Source organism: Hyaena hyaena, unplaced genomic scaffold (assembly GCF_003009895.1).
Source record: "Hyaena hyaena isolate Hyena2069 unplaced genomic scaffold, ASM300989v1 scaffold_638, whole genome shotgun sequence".
Lineage (NCBI taxonomy): Eukaryota > Metazoa > Chordata > Mammalia > Carnivora > Hyaenidae > Hyaena > Hyaena hyaena.
The window spans coordinates 153,512-173,171 of record NW_024081270.1 but is presented as its reverse complement, the minus strand read 5'-3'; the positions used below and the strand labels follow the sequence as shown (position 1 = coordinate 173,171).

Here is a 19,660-nt window from a genome sequence, read left to right as displayed (position 1 = left end):
CCCCCGTCCCCCCGTCCTCCCCGCCTCCGCGTCCCCACAGCACTGCTTCAGGCGGTGTCCTGCCTCCTGCAGCTCAGCTTCCCATCAGGTTTCTGAAAACCCGTGCGCGGCACAACGGAGAAACCGGGGTTTAATTAATTTTCACTTTAAATACGTTGATCTTTCTTGTAAACGTAACTTCAAAAAGAAATAAAACAGGGGCACCTGGTGGCTCAGCTGTTTAAGTGTCAGACTTCGGCTCAGGTCAGGATCTCACGGTTCGTGGGTTCGGGCCCCGCGTGGGCTCTGTGCTGACAGCTCAGATCCTGGAGCTGGTTCAGGTTCGGTGTCTCCGTCTCTCTCTCTCTCTCTCTCTCTCTCTCTCTCTCTCAAGAATAAACATTAAAAAAATAAAATTAAAATCAATTTAAAAATACAAAGTTCCCGCATAATATTAGGAAGGAATATGAGAATTAACTTTCCAATAATCCTGGCCGTCAGCGAATGGAATGCTTATAACGCACCGCGCGGACTCCTGGGCCCCGACGCGCCTGGGAAAGCGGACGCTGGCCCGACGTGCTGCCGGACGGAGAGCCAGTCGTGTTGGACTGAGTCAACCACTGTGGGGCCTCGCATCTTCGTTATTCATTTTACATCCTAGGAGCCGTTATCAGATTCGGAAATGGGTGAAAAAGAGAGAGTACTGAGTGTTCTCCGGAGGTCGTCCTGAGTGCGGTCTTACGGATTCTCCAGGAAGATTCGGTTCTGTGTCGGGCTCTGTCTCTGACTGACCAGGCTGCTTATAGCTCAGCGGGGATAAACCCTCACTTAGGAACTCTAGTAACCGTGCAAGTGCTCCCTGTTCACAGTGACACAATCTTTTTTTGTTAAACAAGTACTTTAAAAAAAAATTTCAATATTTATTTTTGAGAGAGAGAGGGAAGGAAGGAGGGGAGGGAGAGAGAGAGAGAGGGAGAGAGAGAGGGAGCGCAGCCTCTGTGCACACGTGCACTCACACATGCCTGAGCCGGGAGGGGAGGAAAGAGGCGCAGACACAGAATCTGAAGCAGGCTCTGGACCCTGAGCTGTCAGCACACAGCCCGAGTCGGGGCTCTACCTCTGAACTGGGAGATCATGACCTGAGCTGAAGTCGGACACTTCACCGACTGAGCCCCCAGGCGCCCCAGTAACACAAACAATCCTGTCCGTAGGAATGCAGAGGCATATTTTACCAGAGATAAAATGCTCAAATGCAACATTTGTATTTTATTGACCCGTAGGATAGTAACCAGTTTTGCATTCATTAGCACAATCACAGCAGCACTGATAGCATGTATATACATTCTCCAAAATCTCCAAATTCTTTGACACATCTTCATTTTATGTTTGTTTGAGAGTCATGGTTTTTACCCTGATTTTAGGAAATCACAGTTTAGCAATATTGGCGGTTGCACTGAGAAGTGTGAGGACGCTGTCCTGAGTACTTAGCCTTGGGTGCTGAACTGGCCATGCCCGGTTCTGGCTTCCAGAGAGTTCCAAGTGACAATAGAGATTTTTACTCTCTTATTCTCTGTTTTTTCTTTCTCTCTCCTGGTTTTGCGGTTTGTTTTTCTTTCTGACTTTCCCAAAGTCAAGAATTTATTTTCAAATTTTGGTTGCACCGATGACTGGGAATTTGAGTTTATAGCATAACCACGTGGTTAACGAGGCGGTAGAGACGGATTGTCTGTTGTATGAGAAACAACAAAGCATCTGGGTGATGAGGATATTTTGTCTGTCTCTTGATCAGTTTGTGAGCTCAAATCAGATCAGAGTGTTGTGGTCACATGGAAGGAGAATGGCCTGAGATGTAAACAAGTTTTTATATCTGTGTTTATTCTTGGCTCCTGGCTGAAGTGTGAGGTGGATGTGCTTCTGATCCATGTGTGTTTGTGTCTGAACTAAAAGTGGCTCCTCCTTCAGTTGTGAGAGTGGGAAATTCTTTAGAGCTTTTGGAAAGGTGTTAACACTGGAGGGCACTGAGGAGTTGGATCATAATGTCTTTTAAGCTACAGAAGCTCTGTTTGGATGATTTTTGTTTTTTGCAGTGGTAAATACACCCTTATGTGACTGTCATATTCTGTAATCCACAGAAGTGAAGTTTTCATTTGGTAAGTGTACTAATTAAAAAAAACAAACAAACTTCACTGTTAAGTATAATACAAGTATCCATTTTACGTAATTTTTAAATAAGAAATGCGTTTGGTTTCTCATGAAAATACTAATTTGTACCTGCTCAGGGAAGCTCTCCCTGCTTCCCAGATTTAAGATTACAGACTACGCCCCAAGCCCACAGTCATAATCCGCTGACGCTGCCCTTCAGTTATTTGTCCCATAGAATTCATCACCATCCAGCTACTCACAGTTTGACCACTCGTTACATCTACCCATCTTCCTCGGGTCCCAGGAAGCTCCCTAAGGGCGGTGGCTCTTGTTTTGTTTGTGGAAATAATCCCGCATCACCAGAGATACTCAACAACGTTGTTGAGGGGACTAAGGTGGAGGTGAGGCTGGACGGCAGCAGAGACGAGATGTCACTAACAGGATGTAGGTGCCATGGCCAGCTCCTGAAAGGTACCCTCTGTCCCTCCACTCCCCGCGGGACCCTACATCAGGCAGAGCAGCAGACCCGAGAAGTCGCGGAGCCTGGGGCGGGATTTCTGAGATGATGCTCAGGGGGCCCTGCGCTGGCAAGGATGGGACACCAGAGCGGCTGAGTCCAGACTCCTCATGGAGCATCTGTGCTGTGGCACCTCAACTCCTTCCCAGGTTCTAACCCAGCAAGGAGACTGAAACCCAGACGGGGGCCTTCACCCTTCCCCTAGCCAGGGAAGCTGACCTTCCCATGGAAATGTGAGCTCACAGAGGACCTGAGTGACACCTCAGAGAACAAGGTGTCCAAGAACAGTTCACACACTGAAAACCCGTATTGGAACCCACAGGGAGCGTTTACACCACTGTGATCATGTACCAAGTCAGAGGTGGCTTGTTTGGACAGTTTCTTTGAAATGTATATTTTCTGAAATGGACACAGGGAAACCAGAAAATTTGAATAGACTTAGATATATTAAAGAAATTGAATTTGTAATTAAAACCTTCCCACAAAGAAAACTCCAGGCCTAGGCCCTTCACCAGTAAATTCTAGTAAACATTTAAGGAAAAAATAACACCAGCCACAAACTGTTTCATGTAACAGTGGAGAAGATATGCTTCCTAACTGATTTCGTAAGACCATCATAAACCAAGTATGAAAACCAAACAAACACAAGAGAAGGAAATCTCAGGCTGACATTCTTCATGTGAGGATTTTAAAGAAAATGTCAGCAAAACCGATCCTGCGATATATAAAGAGGATAACACATCACGACTAACGAGGGGCTTGTTCCAGAACTAGTGCAAGGTCAGTTGAAGGTTTGAAAAATCATCTAATTTAAAATAAGGAACCAAATGAAAGAAACCTATTTATCCATTTCAGTATGCAGACAGTTGTTCAACAAAATTCAGCACCTGATGACAGTGGACAGGTCCCCGGCCCGCTCTCAATAGGCGAAACTTCCATTCATTCCTATGCACATGACCTACGTGGGTTTCAAGCTTTGGAGCCAAATTTGAGCTGGCTGAAACTTATGCAGACATTTCTGTGACTAACTTGTGATTAACAAAGAAAGAGAAAGAGGGAGAGAGATGAAGAGACTGAGAGAGCTTGATAAAGCAGCTGCACTTCTGAAAGGTCTACGTCCTATCATCAAATTCTAACCACTAGAGTACTAATGTTATGAAAACAAGAGAACTGAACTCCAAGTTCCTTTGGAGGAAGGAAAACCCAGGCCTTCTTTTCTCCTTCCTACCCTCCTGCCACCTTTACCTAATAGGGTTCCCGTAGCATGTGTGGGCCATGCCACCCACTCGGCAGTTGGCGCGGATTTTCCTCTCTCTGTGTGATCACGCCCATTTCTAGTCTCACCTGTGGGGCCATGAAGTCACACCTGTCGGGGTTACTGTGAGGCTCAAAGCAGATTAGGTATGCAATGATGCTTCAAACACTATAGTGCTGAATGTATTTCCGGGACCAGCCAAGGGGTTTGAATCTGAGATTCGCCCTGAGTGAATGGTGAATGCCACGCTGGCCTGCCAACGAGCCAGACTGGCTCTTTCCATACAAGCTCCACTGGCTGGCTGGACCGACATTCCAGGGAAAAATGTAGACTCGAACACTGATTCTGGGAAATGTTGCAAAGACACAGAGACTGTGGTTTTCAGACAAAGACAGGAGAATGTGGTAGAGATTGCCTGTCTCTTCTATGAGGCTTGGTGAGATTACACAGGTGTTTTCACTCTAATAACAAAATGGATTTTTAAAAACATCTTGGAAGTTCTTTTACCCTATTCAGTTAAGGTTCTTAGGTGACCAACAGCTTTCTTCTAGGAGAGCAATCCTTAAGATTTTGTGTTTTCTTTTGTGATTTGCGCTTGGATTTTTGTACCCAGAAACATAAAAAGCAAGAAAAAAGAAAACCCAAGCCTCTGGTTGAGAATTAAACCATGTACTTGAAGAAGGGAGGGAGCATGGCTTAGTGGACTGGGCACTGGATGTGATTTAAAAACACTGGAGATTATTTTTACCTGCCTTCCTGTTCGTGTAGAATGCATTTCTGCCCCAAGTTCCATGGTGGTCTGTCGGGGCTCCCTCCTCCTCCTTGAACTCAGGCGTCTACATGTACCCATAGGGCCTTGACCCTTGCACGAGCAGTGGGCGGACAAACCTAACTCACGATTGCAGCCCGCGGTCCGTCTCCTGATGTTCCGCATTTCCCACTGCTCTCCCGCTCGCATAGCCCCAAGCCTGGACTCATTCTCTACTCTCCTCCTTTCCTTATCCCAGCACACCCCGTGGGAGCTAATCCTGTCGGCTCTTCCTGGACAACGTCCCTCCATCTGACCAACCTTAGCGCCTTCGCTGCTGCTTCATTGGTCGGCGCCGTCACCATCTCTACCCTGTGAGAAAGTCACCGTCTGGTGTCCCTGCCTCCCCCTGCTCTCACAGATGTTTGTCACCCAGCAGCCAGAGTGATTCTCTGAAACATAACGAGGGTCTCCTGTTGCACCTGCTCAGAACATTCTCGTGTAGTTGGTGCAAAGCTGCTCGTCCTTAGTGGCTGGCAAGGCTCTCGTAATTTGGGGATCCCTCCTTTGTGATGTCAGTGTGTCTCCTGGTCTCTCCCTCCCTGCCTCCAGGCACCCTGACCTTCCTGCTGTGCCTCACACTTGCCCAGCCCCTTCCTGCCTCAAGGCCTCACATGTTCTGCTTCCTCAGCCTAAACTGAAGGGCCCCCATGGCTCTGCCCTCCCTTACTCACATCTCTGAATCAATGTCTCCACTTCAGTAAGTCCTTTCCCCAAACATGCCTTTGTACAATGATACTCCAGCATGCTTTAGCCGCTCCCCTGCTTTATCTATTGTCGTCAAAGCGTGTTCAGCGTCTTTCACTACATGTACATCTGCTCATTTGAATATGGAATGTCTCTCCCATCAGCACGTATGTTCCTCGTGTGTAAGAGCTTCACTGGAAAGCAGCTGAGCCTAGGTCAGTGTCAACGTCAGGTCCGTGCTTCACAAATATTTTGAACCCTGAGGGTGGCGAAGGCGGGGTAGCTGGGCCCTTCAAATGGGCTGGCGTGATTATTTAGGAGGATGACACAATAGTTCATGGAAGAGATGAAATTTTTCAAAAGAAACTGCCAATAAAATTACCAACTTCCAGAAACTGCCAGTGCATCATGGTTGTATGTCTGGAGTTTGGAGAAGGGGCGCCTTGCAAGTGCTGGGCACCCGGGATTCCCGAGGACGGGACCCCAGCAGGACTTTCACTGTTCCATCCTCTGCAGAGGCGGCTGTAAACACACTTACTGCCCAACCTGTAAAGCTCGCATTATTTTTTATTGTGTCACAGGCTGGGGTTTTCTGGCCACTCACACAGATATGCTTTTTTCCTTTTCCTCCCACCGCAGATGATCTAAAGTGGGTTTACTTGGCTCATTTCCCAATTGGTCTTTGCAAATGTTTTCTCACTGAGTCCATCTGTCCTTGTCTCTCCTGGTGTCTCCTCCCACTCTCATCGGGACAACATGCTGCATTGGCAACAAAAGTTTAATTTCGTCCCCCACCATTTAAAATGATACACTGAATTAAAGGAAAGCATGATGGATTAAGATTAATGGATGAGAGAGTCAGGATGTGTGCACTACAAGAACTCTCTTCCGCAACCCTGAGTCATTCACTAACGTCCTGCTATAATGTATTTACCAGCAGATCCCAGTTCTGCTCTTACTTGAATTACAGGAGTCTAGGTGGTGGGAGGAGGGCAGGGATTGGGGCGTTTTGGGTACCCCAGGATGTGCTTTAGTCTGGTCACATTGACCACCACTTGGGGTGGTGGCACCAAGGACATCACCGCAGAGGGCATGATCAGAGAGTGCTACTTCTCCCTTCTACTCACGCCCACAGGGGGCAAATACAGGAAACCTTTGGCTTCGAATTTCCTATCCTCCATATGGGAGTTGAAAACTCCAACCCGCTGACCAGCTTTACGCATTTCTTCTCAAATGGCACTTCACGGGGTAGTTTTAGCTATGAGTATTCACAAAAGCCCAGCAATATCATAGAAGGAAATGACTAAAAATAGGAAAAAGAAGAGCACATCTGGATAATACATACACAAAGGCACTCGAAGGTGCTGTGATAATGTAAAGATACATCAAACAGAGCCCCAATTAAAGAAACTGCATAGTTTGGAGTCTATGTAAAAGAGAGGTCTGAGGTGTTTCCGAATGGCCATTTGAAAAAGAACAGAAGACCCAACGGACAGGCTGGGTCTCCGCTTCTCTCCAGGCTACATGGAGGCTAGTTTGGTCCTCACCACGGGAAAGTCCATGTAGGGCTGGTAGGGAAGCGCCCCACCTGGTGAATCCATGTGTCCTTCAGCAGCCCTTCTGGTGCTTTCCAAAGGCTTCTGGGCCTCCCGTCAAGCAGGGCTCACTGCGGTTAACAGGACAATGCACACAGATCATCGGAAAGAAAACTGTCCTGCTTACTCCTTCCTTTCCCAGACGAGCAGTCGAACCTCACCGTGCTCAAAAGTGTTATTTCATAAAAAGGTTTTTGTGCTACGTCACTCGAGCCATGCGACGAATACATGTTATAAATTATTTCTGCACAAAGTCTTGTTTCAGGTGAGCGTATAAATAGTCCCATTGAGTTTTGACACAGTTACTATTTCATGTGCTTTAGAGAGACTGTCTTTCCAAAATACGTACAACTATATCTGGGGGCCAGAAGTTTGCTTACTCAACAAAGGAATAATAATTTGTAAGATTTATTTTGGGGGATTGGGGTTAACAACATTCAGCATATTGTTTATTGGTTTAATTTGCAGTTTGGAAAAGAAAAATCTCAGGTCACAGGTCATCAATCCTCGTGGTGCCATATTGCTGTCATGTCTTCAGCGATCACAGGGGATGCAGACACATTCTCTGAAATGTCTCATAACAAAATTACTTCTAATTGCTTCAAAACAACAATAGCAGAGGGCACTAGGGACTGTCTAAGAGCTTTGTGTATTGTGACTTGTATATTTAAGCCTCTAAATATCCCTCGGAGGTAAGGAAGAAACCAGGACGGAGATTAAGGAACTGAGCATCACGCAGCTAAAAAATAACAGAGCTGGGGTTTGAAGCCTGTCAGACCTCAAAGCACATGCTGTTTTGCTTCCAGTAACATTCATTTAGTGAAGTGTCTACAATGCACATGCCCCTGGGCTAGCACCGGGCGCCCGGAGGCATCTGGCTGGTTGCACTTGACTCCAGATGTCTTCAGGCTAGAGCTTCGTGTCCCAGCAGGCCAGATGGCTCAGCCCGCAGAGATCATCACACCACCTTGATCTCCTGGCTTATTATTAAGATGGCAGATTTACTGAGATGTAATTCACACACTGTACAATTTATCCACTTAAAATGTACAATCCAGTGGCTTTTGGTGTATTCACAGAGCTGTGCAGCCCTCACTATCATCACTTGTAGAACATTTCCATCGCCCCTTAGCCGTCACCGTCCATTGCCCCTTCCCCAATGCCTGGTAAGTGCACATCGGTTTTCTGTCTCTGGATTTTCTTAATCAAACATTTCATATAAACAGAACAAAGAATATGTGGCCTCTTGGGTCTGGTCTCTTAGTGCACTATTTTCAAGCTCCGTCCATGCTGTCGCACGTGTTAGCTTTTTCTTTTTTTAACTGCTGAATAATATTCCATGGTATGGATTTACCACATTAAAAAGATTCATTCATCATTTTATGGGCACTTTGACACTTTTTGGCCATTCTGAAAAACGCTGCCAGGAACGTCTGTGTGCACGTTGTGTGTGGATCTGTCTTCCTGACTGACAGGCAGACACCGGGGAGTGGGATCGCTCAGTTACGCGGAAACCAGTTTTAGCCTCTCCAGGACCCACCAGACCATTTTTCCTCATTGCTTATTCTATTAAGCAGTCCTCCTCAGATAGCTGCGTCTGCAAAAGTGACTTTTCTTCTGGAGTTTGTCATCAACCATCAAAGATTCAACATCTGGTTGGCTATAAATAGTCACTTTCAGTAACAGAAGCCAAGGGGAGGGTTGAGAGTCACCTCCAATGAAGTCCCTGTCCCTTCTTCTTTTTTTTTCTTTTTATCTATTTATTTTGAGAGAGAGCATGTGTAGAGGAGGGGCAGATAGGGAGAGAGAGAATCCCAACAAGGCTGCATGCTGTCAGCTTGAGATAATATCAAGAGTCAGATATTCAACCAACTGAGCCACCCAGGCACTTAGCCCCATCGCTTCTCAACACTAGGAAGGTATTTGGTAAAGGACACAACAGTAACAGCTGACATCCTGGGCAGCCTGGGAAGTCTACTAAATATATTTATCATCTAATGTTAGGATCACTTCATCTTTTGACTCCTTACATTCTAGAAGGTCAGATTAAAAAAAAAATCACAAGAATGACAAACAGCTGTGTTTTATCTATACTGGTGAGTAGGTAAGAAAGAGAAAAGGTTTAGCTTGAAGAAAAACTAAACATACGAACTCCCTTACATGGGAAACTACTCCGAAAAGACTCACGTGGGTGGTTAGAGGCAGTGTCACGGTAGATGTTTTATTGTCAGGAGGCAGGAAACGGACAGAATATCTGTCATTTCTCCTGTGTCTGCATACATACTATCTCCAGTTTTGGGTTTTCTCTAGGTTCATGGAGTCTGTTGCCAAATAACATGTGATGGAAGCTAGTAGATATTGACTGAGAAGAGAAATGAGGAACAGTTCTTACACAGCATTTTTATTGGCTGGTGTTAAAAGTTTTCCTGTTGCAAAGTGTCCATCTCCTGCCTAGTCTGAAAATGCATTTGAGTGAGTTTGCCCACCACAACCTGCTTCAAAGACAGTGAGCACAGAGCTAAATACAAAAAAAAGAGAAATAAAATTTTTATGGTATTTTGTTTGTGATATGTTCAAAGTACAGATGGACACCTTTATACTCGTCACAACAAATATAAAGGCTACGGAAGCCACTACTGTAAAGAATAATTAAAATTTGCATGGCGATGATATGTCCTTTTTAAAGAATGACAATACATGTCAGGGAACCCACAAACAGACTTCTCAGAAATAAAAACCCAAATTTATCAATTTGCCTCAGTATATTAGGTAAGAAATAAAACCAGTGGGTGTCTCACAGAAGAGAGTATTGTGTTGATTCTGATTTTATGTGAAGTTGACCATCTGTAGAAATTTCCCATTTAGATTAAAATTAAGAATTCATAACCATGAAGAAATTTAGAAGCATAATTATTTTTGATGAACTTGAAACTGCCTTTAGGATTGAAGGCCACGGGAAGGATCCCTATCCTACATTCTGCGTTAGTCCTTACGGACAAGGGACCAGCTGCTTGCGCTCGCGTTCATTCCTTAGAAAACACGAGACCTTCCTGTCTAGCAGCCAATCCAGGAGCTAGATTTCAGCACACTGACCACATCTTCCTTCTCGGTATCGTACTTGTATGCTTTTGGTCCTGAAAAGAAGTAAATGTAGCCTAAAAGAGACAAAGTTGAAAATGTGGTTACTGAAGATGACTTGAAGATCCATAAATGGAAGACTTGAGGGGAACTGGGGGTTTGTCAGGTGGAGCACAGGGTCTCTGACTTGTCAGTCATCTGTCACCTTCTGCTGGGGGATGCCCTCCCAGAAATCCCCTCCCCAGTCTCTCCTTAGTGAACCACTGGCCATTCTGTAAAACTCAGCTGAAGTCCCACCGTGAAATCTCCAGTTGTGGATGCTGGATCTCATCTTTTCTTCCTCAGATCGCCTGTTGCTGTTGTGAAGACGGCCACACAACTCTATGAAATTATAGACTGTCTTGTTTTCTAGGAATCTTATCTATCTTGGATGGAGGGCCATTTCTGAGAGTAAATTAGCTATTCCACAAGAGCAGAGAACGTATCTGGAAGGGTCTTGAATTTCTGAATGGAATCCAGCTCTGTGCTATATACTCCGGAAGAGTGTGTAAACTGGTCCACAAGATTCAATCACTCTTATTCCACCCGGTTCTGTTGAATTCAACTTTTCCCGGCTACATGATAAATTTCAGGAGTTGGGTGATGGGGTGGGGAAAGGCCCTGGGCCGGGGAGGGGTTGAGAATATGTACACTTTCATGATGAAGAAGGCAGTTTTGACTCATGGGCTTCAAAATGTATTTTTAAAACTTTCTATTTGCAAAAAGAGAACCTTGATGCAGACATTTTATACCCCTTCCAGTAATCTGGTTAGCTAAATTTATAAGGGACTCAGGTCCAAAAATAAGAACCAAGGATTCCCATTTGGAAACCTGTTTTCTGTCATTTGAAAGCAAAGCCCAGATTGCTTGTTACAGTTTCTACTAAGAAAGTTTTTGGTGGAAACACTCACCGTTTAATTCCACAGCAGCATCTATTTGGCCATTAACTCCTGAAAATTCCTCTTCAGTATTCTTTGGATAGTCTTTTTCCATTTTTCTTTTTCGTTCGTCATAGCTGGAAGAAGTGTTATTTCATAAGTGATGTTAATAAGAGATTTTCACCGACTGACGGTGACATGGTGTTACTCCGGCATATGTAGTCAGGGCTGTTGTGAACTTTAAGTGCACGTCTCTCTCTCTACATCTCTGTGTCACACACACACACACACACACACACACACACACACACACACACACATGCTGTATCATTACTCTTCCACGTTCCTGAGATTCTAGGACCACTAATTTCGGAATCATTTGCTCTAAACAGCCTAAACAGATATATTCTTAGAATTATTATTGGAATTATTAATTAATGATTCTTAGAATTATTCTATATGTTATAGCAACATGTTCCTATAATTTAAAAAAAAGACATGCTGGCTTTTGAAGGGAACTCCACACATATTTTTGGTGCTTTATTTACTGTTTCAATTATCTCCCACCCCCTCCATACATGACTCTGTGGGCTTAGATTCTCATTCAAGAATCAATTGAAAGCCCTTCGGGGGGGGGGGGCTTTTTATTCATGGGCTTCTTGCTTTGCAGCCATGGAGGAAAGATTGAACCAACAATGCAGAACAAATAAACACATATGCAAACAGTCAACAGATAAGGATCAGAAGCAAGAAATTTCCAGATAACTGAGCCTCTGCTTTTAAATCAGTTGAATTGAATTAAATAGCTTTTGTTTCCTGGAAAGATTATATGACTGAATTGTAGATTAAGTTTCTTTTTCTGGATCAGCAACCACCACGCAGTGATCACTCAGAACACTGTTGAATACATCTCTTTGTGATCTGCGTTGCCTCTTGTGAAACACACTGTGACTCCTATGAATCAGCATGACTCGTATGGTTCAGCATGTAGGCAGTTAGGCAGACTTGGTCTCAAGTGTGAGAAAGTTCCTTCTTCATCGGTTCGGAGTCCCCCAAGGGCACATTCCCAGGGTGGACACGACCCCCCACCCTGCCCTGAGAGGTCAGCCAGTTTCTGCTGGTGCTTGGAGTGTGGGGCAGTTTCCTGCTGCCACAGATGACAGTCACCTCCCGAATGTGCCTGGCAGGTGGCTCTGAGTGCAGGCTGGGGACAGAGCTGTTTGGACACTGGGTGGGACTGCACACTGGGAAAGAAGTAGTCGGGCCACAGTGACAACTGGGTTGAGCTGCCTGGTTGACTATTGTAGACAGGAGTAGATGCTGAGTGTCCCAAACTCCTTTTTCAGGAGGGCCATTAGAAACTTCCCGTGGGCCAGGGATTGAGCTCTACCAATCACTGCAGCACAGATAAAAGTGGGAAGCATTTACTGTGTTTCCACAGCATTTACTGTGTCACCAGGGCATGGATACCATGTGCAGGGATGGGGCGGCTATTGGGAGTGACTGCAACATCTCAGGAGAGCAGTCAGGGCAAAGCTGGAGGAAAACAGGAATGGCCGAGGCACACCGGCTCCTACATTTCTTTTGTTCACTCTTCCAGGCTCTGAAATCTGTAGTCCTTTATTAAAAATCATTTGCATGTTAATCTTTGTTCACTAGGCTCTGTCTTCTCGCTTCCCTGACACAGTTGTATGGAGGAACGGAAGGTTTGAAGAAGAGAGCTCTAAAGCTTAGAATATTTGGGGAGTGGGTGCAGAGGGAAAGATGAGGGGTGGGTCTGAAGATGGAGAGGGAGGCGGGAGGAGGGCCCTGCACCTGCCTTCCATCGAACTCTCTGTCAGCCCCGTGCTCAGGGAAAATGCTGGAAGGGCTTTCGTGTACATACTCTCTTCTGTCTGCTCTGAATAGAGGCCTCGAAGCTGCACTTTCTAACTAGGCTGTGCCTCAGGTTTGTGCACGTTAAACAAACATTTAGGAGAGACTTTGAAAACATAATCACCATTTATATTGTTTTATGGCAAAACGTGTTCTCTGTTCAAACAAGTGACTGATGAAAGAATGCCTACAGGGAAACCGCTTACAAGTGGGGTCTGCTTGTTAAAGACATGGAATGCTTGTTAATACAGTGGGTGTGTGTTATATTACAGTGGATGGGTGTTATATTACAGTGGGTGGGTGTTGTATTACAGTGAGTTGGTGTTGTATTACAGTAGATGGGTGTTATATTATAATTGGTGGGTGTTATATTATAGTGGATGGTTATTATATTACAGTGGATGGGTGTTATACTACAGTGAATGAATATTATATTACAGTGGATGGGTGTTATATTACAGTGGATAAATATTATATTACAGTGGATGGATGTTATTATAGTGGAGGGATATTACATTAGAGTGGATGAATATTATATTACCGTGGAGGGATATTACATTACAGTGGATGATTATTATATTACAGTGGATGGGTGTTATATTACCGTGGAGGGATATTACATTACAGTGGATGAATATTATATTACAGTGGAGGGATATTATATTACACTGGATGGGGAGGGCTGGGGAAAGGACAGAGAAAATACCTGTTATTCTTGAGAACAGAAGAACAGTTTGAATGCAGGAATATATTTTAAAGAGAGAATAGTGATTATCAATCCAACAGGAAGATATGGAAAAAAGATCTTTCTCTCTTTATCTGTCTGCTTAGTTCACAAAGGGGGCTGGTAATACCTAAGATCTTATACATACACTATTCAGAGGATAAGGGAGGTAGTAATATACATGAAAAATGTTTCAGGAGAGATTTTAGAGACGCAATGTCTAGCTGAGAAGTTTAATTCTCAATTGCATTTATAAAAACCAAGGAAAAATCCTTGGGAAAGGTGTTAAACCATGGTTTCCCTCTCCACCCTGTGCACCATTGGTATACTTAGCCCCTGCCCTGCTGGTCTCCTCTCTGCCTTTTGCTTCTTATCCTATGACCTCTTATCCTTTAATTGCTTTCCAAAGAGTATTACTCTTGACAAAATCTATTTCAAAGTATCAGTCTGAAACACAAATCACCATTTTGGGGTTAGCTGATGACATATAAATATTTCATTTGGATCTTTTTGATAGACATTATATAGGTGGGACATAGAGAACTGCCATAGAGTTGCCTACTTTTCATAGTACCAAGAAGGAACATTACCATCAAACCACTGAAAAGAATTACCACTTATTTTCATGATCATTGCATAAAGAAAAGAGACTTGAACACCAAAAAGGCAGGAAGGACATAATCTCAGCATAAAAAATGGTTCTTGTCAACAATGTGTCTTTATACTGACCCGGACTATACCCCCTACATTTATAATATGGTTCTATTCCTATTTTGCTGGGGGTTGGTGGGAAGTCTGTGATCATCTGGCCCTCTGTTTATGGACAGATATTTGAGGATTTCTGTTATAGAGCAAAGAGCATACTGTGTGCAATCAGATGGCTCTGGGTGTGAGCTGATCTGTTACCTCCCGGCTCTGTGACCAGGGGAAAGCATTTGGAGCTCTGGTTTCCTTATTTGGAAAACAGTGGTCATGAGGATGAGAGATAATTTACACACACACACACACACACACACAAACACACACACACACACACGTGCCTGGCATAGGTAGATACCAAGAACCATTTATTGACCGGCTAGTATGGCATTGAGTAAACTTGGTGACTTGACCTGGGCCCTTAAGTCATCAAGGAGTTTAATCTTTACCTAATCTTCAAGCACATTTCATCCGGATAAGATTTTGTAGTAGAGGCAAAGGTGAGAAGAGGTGGAGAAAGGAGGACTACAGAGTGTGGAGGTAGTCCAGAGAAGGCAGCGGAGACGGGGTTAGGATTAAGAAGGTCTACTGTTATGTTTCAGATTCTACTGAGGATAAAAGAAAAGGAAGTTCTAAGACAGGATGAGGGTCACAGGTGTGGGTATTTTGACTGACGGTAAATGCATGGGGAAAAGAATGAAGAATGACTGTGTGCGGTGGATGGCAAGGACCTCTGGGTTTGAAGTCAGAGGGCATGAAATACAGCCTCAGATAGACCACTTTTTAGCGAGATGACCTGGAATTAATGATGTAGGCTTTCTGAGATGCAATGTTTTTAACTGTTAAGTGGAGATAGGAGCATGTAATTCTCAAGGTTGTTGAGAAGCAGAGGGCAGAATGAAAGAATATGAGGAAATACTCATCATGATTCCTAACATGTAATAAGCCATCAAAAAAACCAACTGTGTGGCTCAGTTGGTTAAGCATCCAACTTCAGCTTGTGTCACAATCTCATGGTCTGTGAGTTCGAGCCCAACATCAGGCTCTGTGCTGACAGCTCAGAGCCTGGAGCCTGCTTCCGATTCTGTGTCTTCCTCTCTCTCTGCTTCTCTCCTGCTTACACACACACACACACACACAAACACTCTCTCTCTCTCTCTCTCTCTCAAAAATAAATAGACATTAAAAATATTAGCTGAATGAGAATGTTAAGGGAAGAAATGCAGTTTTATTGTGCATCTATCATATACTGCATACCTGCTAAAATCACTATACACATTTTCTTATCTTGTTTATAAAACCTAAATACCAACTAAAAATGATTGACTAGTAACCATATTGATTTCCTCTATGGGCCTTTGTTTCATCATTTAATATCGGTTAATGGGAATAGATATTAAAGAAATCATGACTGGCAGTTAAACTTTACCAGCAGTATCGCAGTGCCATAATGGGAGGTGTTTTTTTTCAGATACGTTATCTTACTCTCCACCTTGGGGGACTATTCCGGTAAAGTGCCTGCATGTGGTTTAATTTAATGCTTTGAATTTAGATTGGTTAGGAACTCTGATGTGTCGATTATGATGTTTTCTAGCATATGTGAGTAGCAAGAACTGACCTCATCCTGCCTCCTTTGAAGCACTGAATGGGAGCTCTGTCTGCTTAAGGAAACTGTGAGAAAGGAAGGCAAAAGGGGGAATTTAATGATAAGGTATCTAAGCTCCATGTTTTCAGGAAGTTTCTTCAAGGGGACCTTTCTAGTGAGATGGAAACCTGGAATTTGAAGTTCATAATCCGCTTCTAGCTAGGAATTGATGGCTTTTGGGGAGGAAGGGGTCTTGCATAGAGTGTAGACCACTCTCTGCACTCAAAGAGGAGAATGGTCAGGAATGTGGAGAAGGGAGGAGACCACCCCACATCGGGTTAGGAAACCTGCCATTGAGGGAAAGGACCATGGGAAAATTTTGGAACAAAGATACTGTAACAATGTGGAAAAATATTGACGGCCTCCATTACCACCTGATTGTATGATGACATGCAAATTTGTATTGACAGCCTGAATTCTCTGACTTCAAGACCTGCATAGAGAATGGTCTTCTGGACATTTCCATTCTTGGGTTTCACCAACATGCCTACTCAACATGTACAAAATGGAGCTCCTGTTTATAACTTTATTTCAGCTTTACTTAATTGTATCCTTTTCCCCATTGAATGGCCTAAGGATCTTTGCCAGAAATCAGCTGACCATAGATATATGGGTTTATTTCTGGACTGTAAATTTTATTCCATTGATCTTTATGCCTATCTTCATGTTCCTATCACACTGTCTTGACTCCTGTTGCTTTGTAGCTAAGTTTTGAAGTTAGGAAGTCTGAGTTCTCCAACTTTGTTCTTCTTTTTCAAGATATTTTGGTTTTCCTGGGTCCTGTGAGTTTCCATATGAATTTTAAGATCAGCTTGTCCATTTCTACAAAGAAACTAGTAGTATTCTGATAGGGATCGTGTTGAGTCCTGTAGATCAATTTGGGTAGTATTGTCATTTAAAAAATATTAAGGCTTCCAATCCATGAACATGAGATACCTTTCCATTTAGACCTCTTGTTTACTTTCTTTCAACAGTGTTTTGTATTTTTCAGGCTATAAGTTTTACAGTTCTTCTATTAAACTGCTTTCTAAATATTATTTTTCTTTTTGGTACTATTTAAATGGAATTGTTTTCTTGCCTTCATTTTTGGATTATTCATTGAAGGGTAGAGAAATACAATTGATTTTTACAAAAATGAACTCACATTCTGCAAATTTGCTGTATTTACTTATTAGTTCTACCAGTTTTTTTTTTTTTTTGAGAATTCCTTAGGCTTTTCTATTAAAAAGTTCATGAGATATAGTTTTACTTTTATTCCAGCCAGAGTGTCTTTATTTTATTCATTCTTGCTTAATTGCCCTGCCTAGAGCCTCCATTACAATGTTGAATAGGAGTAGTGATAGTGAAAATTTTTGTCTTGTTTCTCATCTTAGGGGGAAAGCGTCAAAGCCTTCACCACTGAGTATGAGATCAACTGTGGGTTTTCATAGATGCCTTTTATCAGATTGAGAAAGTGTCCACTTGTTCTTTGTTTAGTAGTTTTCATTTTGGGTTTTGTCAAATGCTTTTTCTGCATTTATTGAGATGATCACATGGCATTTGTTTCTTAACCCATCAATAAGGTGTATTACATTAATTGATTTTCAGAAGTTAAAACAACCTTGTATGCCTGGGAAAAACCCCACTTGATCATGGTGTGTAATTCTTTTTATATGTTGCTGGATTTGGTTTGCTAATATTTTTAGATTATTTTTGCATGCATATTCACAAAAGATATTGTTCTAAAGTTTTATTTTCTTGTGATGCCTTGGTCTGGTTTTGGTATCAGGTTAGTGCTGCTCTCTTATAATGAGTTGGGAAATGGCCCTTACTCTTCTATTTTTTAGAGGATTTTGTGAAAAATTGGCATTAATTCCTCTTTAAATGTTTTGGTATATTTCATTACTGAAGCACGTAGCCCTGGGTGTTTCTTCATGGATAATGTTTTGGTTATGAATTAAATCTCTTCACTTGTTATAGGTTGATTCAGGCTATTTCTTCTTGACTCAGCTTCATTATTTTATATTTCTAGGAACTTGTCCATTTCAGCCCATTTATCAAATTTATTGGCAGCCCATTTATCAAATTTATTGGCATATAGTTATTCATAGCACTCCTTTATAATCCATTTAATTTCTATAATGTTGGTAGTAATGTTCCCCTTTTCATTTCTGAATTTAGTAATATGAGACTTTTCTTTTTCTATTCATAGCACTCCTTTATAATCCATTTAATTTCTATAATGTTGGTAGTAATGTTCCCCTTTTCATTTCTGAATTTAGTAATATGAGACTTTTCTTTTTCTTTTAAGTTTATTTTGAGAGAGAGAGAGAGAGAATGGGCATGTTCAGGTGGGGGAGGGACAGAGAGAGAGAGGGAGAGAGAAAGAGAATCCCAAGCAGGCTGTCAGCGTAGAGCCCAACGTGGGGCTTGTTCCCCTGAGCCGAAATCAGATCACGACCTGAGCTGAAATCAACAGTCAGATGCCCAACTGACTGAGCCACCCAGGCACCCTAAGTCTTCTTTTTTTAATTAGGGCAATCTCATGAAAATCTATTTTGTTGATGTTTACAAAGAACCAAATTAAGTTTTGTTGATTTTTCTCAAATTGCTTATGTATTCTCTACTTCATTTATTTCCACCATGATCTTCATTATTTCCTTCTTTCTGCTGGCTTTAGGTTTCATTTGCACCTTTTACCCAGTGTCTTAGGTGAAAGTTTAGGTTACTAACCTGAGGGTTTTCTATTTTAAAGGGCATTTAGAGCTATGCATTTCCCTTTGGATACTGCTATCACTGAATCCATATGTACTTGAATGCTGTGGGGTTTTTTTTTTTTTCATTCTTCTTTAAATATTTTCTAATTTCTCTTGTGATTTCCTCTTTGACACACCAGTTGTTTTAGAGTATGTTTATTTTCACATATTTGTAAATTATCCAGTTTTCCTTCTGATATTGATTTCTAGTCTTTGTTTCATTATGATCAGAAAAGACCTTTGGTATGATTCAGTTGACAGGTGTGTGGTGTCCTAACGTGTCACCAATCCTGGGCAATAAGCACCTGAAAAGAATGTGCATTCTGCTTGCATCAAGTGTTCCAAAGAGAGGCATTAGGGCTCATGGTGCTACTTGTGGCTTCTGTGCCTTATAGATCTTGCTGTTCTGCTTGCTCTGCTCACTACTGAAGTATTGAAAGCTCCAACTACTATTATTTAGTTGTTTCCTCCCTTCATTTTTGTCAGGTTTTCTTTTGTTGTTATGTTTGTTTGTTTGTTTGTTTTTTATTTTTTTGGCTCCCTGCATTTCGGGGGTCTGTTGTTGGGTTGTTTTGTCTTCTTGGTAGATTGACCCTTTTATCACTAAAAAATGTCCCTCTGAATCCCTAGTAATACTTTTTATTGTAAAGTCTTTGCCTGTTATTAGCATGGCCACTCTGGCTTTCTTATGATTGCTATTTGGATGATAGATATTTCCCCATCCTTTTAATTTCAATCTATTGGTATCTTTGAATATGAAGTGTATCTCCTGTGTAACAGCATAGACTTGGGTCTTGGTTGTTTTTGTTTTTATCCAGTCTAATAATCTCTGTCATTTGATTATATTGTTTAACCCATTCACATTTAATATTATTGATATAATTGGATCTGAATCCACTGGTTTAGTTTGTTTTCTACATGTCTCATGTCTTTTTGCTTCCTTTTTTTCCTCCTTAATGCTTTCTTTTGCATTAGTGAAGGTTTTCCAATGTACCATTTTTACT

At 42.5% G+C, this 19,660-nt stretch overlaps 1 protein-coding gene across 1 annotated transcript in view; it reads right to left on the bottom strand.

Annotated features, from left to right (window-relative positions):
- Positions 1-10,037: 10,037 nt before the first annotated feature.
- Positions 10,038-19,660, bottom strand: part of MMP20 (matrix metallopeptidase 20) — a 58,516-nt gene continuing 48,893 nt past the window's right edge. Inside the window, exons 9-10 of the mRNA XM_039216554.1 lie at positions 11,012-11,115; positions 10,038-10,138 (exon numbers count right to left, since the gene is read on the bottom strand). Of these exons, the coding sequence (XP_039072485.1) occupies positions 10,038-10,138; positions 11,012-11,115 (205 nt within the window). The remainder of the gene's footprint in view (positions 10,139-11,011; positions 11,116-19,660) is intronic.